Source organism: Colossoma macropomum, unplaced genomic scaffold (assembly GCF_904425465.1).
Source record: "Colossoma macropomum unplaced genomic scaffold, Colossoma_macropomum, whole genome shotgun sequence".
NCBI classification, from domain to species: domain Eukaryota; kingdom Metazoa; phylum Chordata; class Actinopteri; order Characiformes; family Serrasalmidae; genus Colossoma; species Colossoma macropomum.
The window spans coordinates 6788841-6796004 of record NW_023494808.1 but is presented as its reverse complement, the minus strand read 5'-3'; the positions used below and the strand labels follow the sequence as shown (position 1 = coordinate 6796004).

Here is a 7164-nt window from a genome sequence, read left to right as displayed (position 1 = left end):
ACATGATACAGGGTATGCAGATTACTAGTTTACATGGTGTCCTTTAGTCCCCCATTCAAAAGTTAATGCTGAAGTCTCCCTCTAGAGGACAGTGATGGAGAATACACACAAATATCTATATGACTTATTTTTAACATTATCTTTTTCCACAGACTCAGCCTTGACTGGCCAGAGAACAGACAAAAATAAAGTGAGTAAAAATAATCTCAGTTGCTGAATTAATACAGCCAAATTTTGGGACATAGTGTCTTTTCCACATCTCAGCTTAAAATCCATTAAATGTGAGCAGCAAACTGTTTCTCTGCGATCTGCTTATCTGTACAAATTGTCCTCCTGTCATTTCAGGATGGTGTTTACATCAGCATGGGTCCAGTCCACCAGAGCCTAAACCCCAACCCCAACATATCAGATTTAGTCTACGAGGACCCTGATCCAAACACCAACCAAACAGATTCTATCTATGAGACCATGGTTTACAACACCAACAAATCAGATTCCATTTATGATAATGTAAACATCAACAGCAGTGGATGAGGGGGATATTTCACAAAGCAGGTTTCTTATTTATAACGTAATAAGAACCAGTGATCACTGCCCATTAAAAATGTCCTTCTCTCTTATTGGCCAAAGCTTGACTTTTTGCTTGAGTTATCTGAGAAATTTAACAAATACACCCAAATTTAGTAAATTTGAACTTAAAAAACAATCTCAGTCTATGACCCCCCAAAAAAAGTTTCTTTCCAGACTAATCAAAAAATAATAGGTTTTGGTTGTGGTTTGTTTGTTTTTGTACAGTGTAAACTTACTTGTGTAAGATTGCCACAAAAGGAAAGAAATCAGAAATATTTCAACAGGAGAGTTAAACGCATATCTGTATTATTTTTAAATTGCCTTATTGCTTGAACTGTGAAGATTTATTTTACATTTCTAAAGATTGTTCCTTTGAAAATGTTTGAAGCTTTCTTGTAATTAGCCATAAACTATCAAAAGCCTGATCTCTAGCTTTTCTCTGTCAGTTTGATCTCCAGTTATTTTACTATATATTCTGTGCATTTCATATTCAATAAATTTTTTAACTTTTCATGGAATATATCTTGGAATGCATTGTTTTCTGCCTAGGAACCTTTTTTTTTATTGCCACCTATACACCTCTGCTAGTTCACTACACCATCTCCCACTCCAACACAGGACACTTGCTGTGCTCCTTCTTCTGAATAGGAAGGAGAAACTTTATAGCACATTTAGAAAGCTTTATAGAAAGTGCATTTTTGGACAACATGTCCTTGCAATCTGATTTGGTACTGTCACTGTATCTTGGCTAGTTAAAATCATTACATTCTCCACAAAGCTCCACCTTATTTAGCCCTCCAATCACTGCTTAGCAACTTCTCAGCACTGATCGACTAGCATGCAGACAGCGATGTCCTCAGTAGTTTGATATTCAAACATTAAAACAGCGACGAGATTGTCCAATCAACAGAGACTAGTTATCAGCTAATTAAATGACAAATTCAATTTGTATTACCAACTCATAAGATACTACAGCAATCATGAGAAAATTCACTGTTAACTAGCTTTTGATGGCAAAAAATTATGTAACATAATAAACAAATCTAACAAATCTAAATCAAAGCTAATTTGTAGTGACTATATATAGCCAATTTGTCTTTCAGGGCTGTCCTAGTGCCAAAGCAGACTCTCACCACCAGCAGATGGCACTCTTTCTCCTTCTACTTTGTTTTATGGTCAGTTGTGCTGGTGGGAGGAGCACTGAGGTTGAGAAACTGACACCAAAGAAAGAGGAACCAACTAAACCAGCGAGAAGGCATACAATCATTGCTAATATGACAGTAAATATTGCTTATTCTAGTTTTGTTTGTATTGGAAAATGGAGTGGACCACAGTGAGAGCCATTGTCGACAAATGCAAGTGATTCCACAATAAGAGAGACAGTGGGCAAAAATGGCACCAATAGCAGAGCTGCAAGGCACAAACCACTGCTGACCAAAAAGAACACAAAGGCATTTGCCAAAAAAACAGCTAGATGACCATCAAGACTTTTGGGATAATATTCTGTGGACTGATGTGTCAAGGGTGGAACTTTTTAGAAGACATGGGTCCCTTTACATCTGGCGTAAAGCTAACACCACATTTCACCATAAACATGGCGGTGGTAGTGTGGTGGTCTGGGGCTGCTTTACTTCTGCAGGAACTAGATGACTGGATGATCAATGTCATAATTGAAGGCACCATAAATTCTGCTCTATATCAGAAAATTCTGAAGGAGAATGTCTGCCCATCAGTCTGTGACCTAAAGCTCAAGAGATTTTTGACTGGATGGACAATTTACATGTAACCACTGTTTCTGGACTGATTTTCTCCTATAGGAATGAATGGTGGAATGCTCAACATCCTAAAGTATATAAGAACGATAAGTAGATAAGAATTCTACTTATGTAAACTTCTTATTTTGCTAGACATTGTACACCATGAGGTTAAAAGTCTGTAGGTCACTTTTATGTCACTATGATACAAGTCAACTGGCAACGTCCTAGCAATCACCTGGAATGCCATAGAAACAACCTAATACCAGCCTAGGAAACACTTGGAATACTTTAGAACCCCCAGAGACACCATATTAACCATATAGGTACATAGTAAACATCTCCAATACTAGAACAGCCATATGGCAAAATACTAGCAACAACCTAGAGTAATGTTGTGGCATCCGGCAACTGGTCACGCTGCCATAGGAACGTGGGGTGCATGGCTATGCAAAATGGACATGTAGCGCTCCTGGTAAGGAGAGATATTTAATGGTTACGTTGCTGTTGTGTGACTGTTATTTGTGTAGATATGTTCCTTGTGCCGTTTTGTGCTGGGCTGTGAGGTAGTTGGTGTCATTTAAGTGCTCAGGGTAAAGACAGTGTATGGGTAGAAGTGACCTGCCCGCTATCCCGGCACCTTGAATAGCACCTGGTGGTTCTCCCTTGCTGCCCGTTCAATAAAAGAGCATTTGCCAGCATGCTTACAATGTTTCTCTGGTTCTTCTATGCCAAGGTGGTACAATATAAACTACTTAGTAACCCCTTAGCAACACCCTTGCAAACACTTGGAATGCCATACAAACTGCCTAACAATCCCCTGGCAACCACCAGGATCATCATCAAAACCATCTCGCAACATCCTAGCAATAACAGAAGATTGTTTAACCTGTGCAATCACTGCATTCAGGACTTCTTTTAGTTGACGGCATAATTAGGGAACAAATTTATGATAACTGTCAGTCAATAATTGTGAAAGATTAACGTAGCATTATTGGTGATTTTATGATTTATAAAACATGAAAACACTTCAGTAGTACAGACATGTTTATTTGTGCTGTAAGTTACTGACAAATTAATTGCACACACTGGCCACAACAAGAACAGGAAGCTCTAAACCACAGAGGACACATAGTGAGATTAGATCAAAAGCTTAACAAGAACTGCTGAACCATGCATCATGCACTAATATGATGTGTGAAACTAACCTGATAGCTAACTTGCAGGGAACTTGCAGAGTGAACCAGAACTGAAAAGCTCTGAGCAATCTGAAATGCGTGATGCATAACCCCTGGCCAAATTACAGGTTGTTGATTTCTTAAGTGAAAACAAATGAACTGAACCTCTACAGCAAATTATTTAAATATATATATATATATATATATATATATATATATATATATATACACACACATATATATATATATATATATATATATATATATATTTTACTGCAAATGTTAGTGGTGAATAACATGGGTACCTCCGTGGAGCAGGCTATTGTTATGGGTTTTGTGTGTGAGTTGGGGTCGCTGTCAGGTTAAAGTGTTTGGCTAGAGTTGACCTCCCTCACGAGTTCAGTGCTCTGGCTGTGCCTCTTCCGCTGGCGTGTCGAATAAAGAACTCTTCTTGCAGCAGAATCTTGGCTACCCCTGAGTTTCTTCTTTTGCCTACGACGCTACAATATTGTGTGTGTGTATTAGAAACAGAACTAAAACTGACACTCATATGGAGTTTAGGCTGAACTCTGGACTCTGAGCTGATCGGTCAGAATGAGGGTGCTTGTAATAGCTCATCATTGCTGAGGGAAGGACTCAGGTGTGTTAAATTAAAATTAGAAGTGAAGCTTACAATATTTAAACACATCATTAACAGACAGAGTTTGTACAGAAATATTTTACCGTGCGAGCTGTGGGTGTGAACCAGTACATGGGGGGGAAAACCTTACACCTTCTACACTTCAAGAGAGAAGAGGGTGAGAGAACGGAAGTTGTAGCACAGTTAGAAAGAGAGAAACAGGGAAGATGCCACAGGCTATTAAAATAAGATTGCCCATACAACTATGAAAATTATATAGTTAGAGTGAGTTATAGGCCATATTGGTTGACCTTTCTGTGACTCTGTGATCTGCCAACTAAATACAGGAGAGGCTAAAATATGACATAAAACCCAGAATACAACAGACCATTTACTTACCATGATGAAGGCTTTCTTCTCACAGTTCAGATATTGATCATATTACTGGATGTGTACATTCATTTTATACAACATATTTCTATTGATCAACTCAAGTTATATCATGTATCATTCAGGGCTGTGATAGTGCAGAAACAGTCTAACATGTCAAGTGTTCCTTCTCTCATTGCTTAACTTGGTATTTGTTCAGTGGTGCTGGTGGGAGGGGCTTTGAAGTTGAGTGTCTTCTTAAAAGATGACTTCACTTCCCTTTTTTATATATGTATACATATATCAGTGGGTGGGGTGCACTCCGCTGTCTCTAGTGTTCACAGCAGTGAGAGGAGACAAAGGACACTATCAGGAAAATCAGATTTGAATTTCTTTGAACTTCAGGATGAAGATCCTTCAGTTCAGGATGAAGATCTTCATCTCCACCTTCTACCTGATCTCAGGTGAGATATTCAACTTTAAATCACAGTTAATACAACAGCAAGTGCAGTTATATATTATCATTTGTTCCTCTGTTGGGCACTATGTTAGTTCTGTGAGCTACAGTTATGTTTATACTGCAAAAGTGAATACAGAAAGCTCTGTGAGATTCTCGTATGTGTGAGACGCTTCTTTTTCTGATCGACAGGCCCAGTGTGCTGCTCTGATGTGTTTGGCTATTTAGGAGGAAGTATCCTTTTATTCTCTGATCTGCAGTGGGATGTAAACCATACAAGATATGTTTGCAGGATGGAACAAAGTAGCTGTCTAGATATAATGAAGAATCAGACTAAGAGCAGGTCTGTTACTAGCGGGAGATTCAAGATGTATTCAAATGTAAATGGAGAGTTTACAGTGTTGATCAGAGAGTTGAACCCACAGGATTCTGCCGTGTACAGATTTGGAGTTGGGAATGAAAAACATAAGGACATCAATCTGACTGTTCAGAATGGTGAGAGATTTTAACCAGTTTAAACTGTAAATGTTTCTAAAACATTAATATTAAAATAATGATAAAAAAATAAGACACTGCTCCCAAACATGCTCAGATTTAATCAGCTGATTAATGAACTGTAGTTTGTGTATGTTTGTTCATGTGACTGACAGATGCTTGCTGTGGTACTATTGAAAAAATGAATGCTTATCTGGGAGAGACGGCCACCTTCGATTGTAACCATCCAGATGAGTTTAAGATAAACAGCAAGTACCTAATCAACCTCAAAGATCAAAATCCAGTTAAAAGAATAATTTGCACTGGACAAGAGTCTCAGAAAGAGCAGAAAGGCAGATTCTCCATCTTTGATGACAGAAGATCTAAAGTCTTCAGTGTGAACATCAGTGATGTGAGAGAAGATGATGGAGGACTTTATCTGTGTGGAGTGTGGAGGAAGGATAAGTCAGTGGGTTATTACTCCTACTTCAAAGAGATTCAGCTACAGGTTACTGGTGAGATACATACATTTTAAATTTGCGTTTGCTTAAATTGATCTGTGTTATGACATTCGTGATTAATGTAAGGACATTCTAAATTGACTGTAATACTGAGTGCTTGGCCTGTTTTTCTCTGCCTCTCAGCTCGAGGTTCCTCTGTCATCATCACTGTATGTGTCTGTGTGGCTCTGTTGCTGATTGGAGGAGCAGCACTGATCATCTACAAACTGAGAAACCACATGATACAGGGTATGCAGATTACTAGTTTACATGACGTCCTTTAGTCCCCCATTCAAAAGTTAAATCTGAAGTCTCCCTCTAGGGGACAGCGATGGATATTACACACAAATATTTGTATGGCTATTATTTTTACATCTTCTTCCACAGACTCGGCCTCGACTGGCCAGAGAACAGACAAAAATAACGAAGTGAGTGAAACTAATCTCAGTTACTCAATTAAGACACATAAATTATGGAATATAGTGTCTTTTCCACATCTCAGAATATAAACTGTTATATGTGGACTGCAGAATGTTTCTCTATGATCTGCCTGTATTAAGTGCCCTCCTCTGATTTCAGAATGATGATGATTATGAAAATGTTCCACGTGGAAAGCGATACGACATCAGCATGGGTCAAATCCAACAAAACCTAAACCCCAACCCTAACATATCAGATTTAGTCTATGAGGACCCTGATCCAAACTCCAACCAATCAGATTATGACTATGAGAAAATGGATGACAACACCAACCAATCAGATTTCATTTATGAGAACGTGAACATCAACAGCAGTGGATGAGGGGGGTATTTCACAAAGCAGTGTTTCTCAGCTACAACATAAGAACCAGTGATAACTCCCCATTAGAAATGTCTTCTCTTATTGGTCAAAGCTAGACTTTTGATTTGAGTTGTCTGAGAAGCTTACCAAATACACCCAAATTACCTGAGTTTATGGACTCCTCCCTCAATACTCTGGTTCCTTCCAGACTAATCACAACATAAGGTTCTTGTTTTGGTTCTTGTTTTCTTTGTTTGCTTTTTTGTTTCCAGTGTAAACTTACTTGTCTGAGTTTGCAACAATGGAAGAAAAATCAAGAATATTTCAGCTGGAGAGTTTAACATCTCTATAATCGCTAAATTCATGCTTTGCTGCTTGATCAATTTGTTTATGCTTCTAAAGATTTTCTTTTAATATGTCTGCAACTTAATTCTTAGCAGCTTATTAGTTATAAGCTATCAAA

General features: G+C 38.2%; 1 protein-coding gene across 1 annotated transcript; it reads left to right on the top strand.

The window, feature by feature from the left end:
* Nucleotides 1-4802: 4802 nt before the first annotated feature.
* On the top strand, nt 4803-6859 carry LOC118798334. Its single transcript, XM_036557763.1, has 6 exons — nt 4803-4954; nt 5140-5442; nt 5598-5936; nt 6066-6170; nt 6309-6349; nt 6501-6859. The coding sequence occupies exons 1-6, from the start codon at nt 4897-4899 to the stop codon at nt 6720-6722; spliced, it is 1068 nt and encodes a 355-aa protein (XP_036413656.1). The 5' UTR covers nt 4803-4896; the 3' UTR covers nt 6723-6859.
* The last annotated feature ends 305 nt before the right edge of the window (nt 6860-7164 follow it).

What these genes read in the sequence shown, in the direction of transcription:
- LOC118798334 (XM_036557763.1), top strand. Translation starts at nt 4,897, where the DNA reads ATGAAGATCCTTCAGTTCAGGATGAAGATCTTCATCTCCACCTTCTAC. An exon ending in CAATCTGACTGTTCAGAATG is followed by an intron (nt 5,443 to 5,597) that starts GTGAGAGATTTT and finishes TGTGACTGACAG; the next exon opens with ATGCTTGCTGTGGTACTATT. An exon ending in GATTCAGCTACAGGTTACTG is followed by an intron (nt 5,937 to 6,065) that starts GTGAGATACATA and finishes TCTGCCTCTCAG; the next exon opens with CTCGAGGTTCCTCTGTCATC.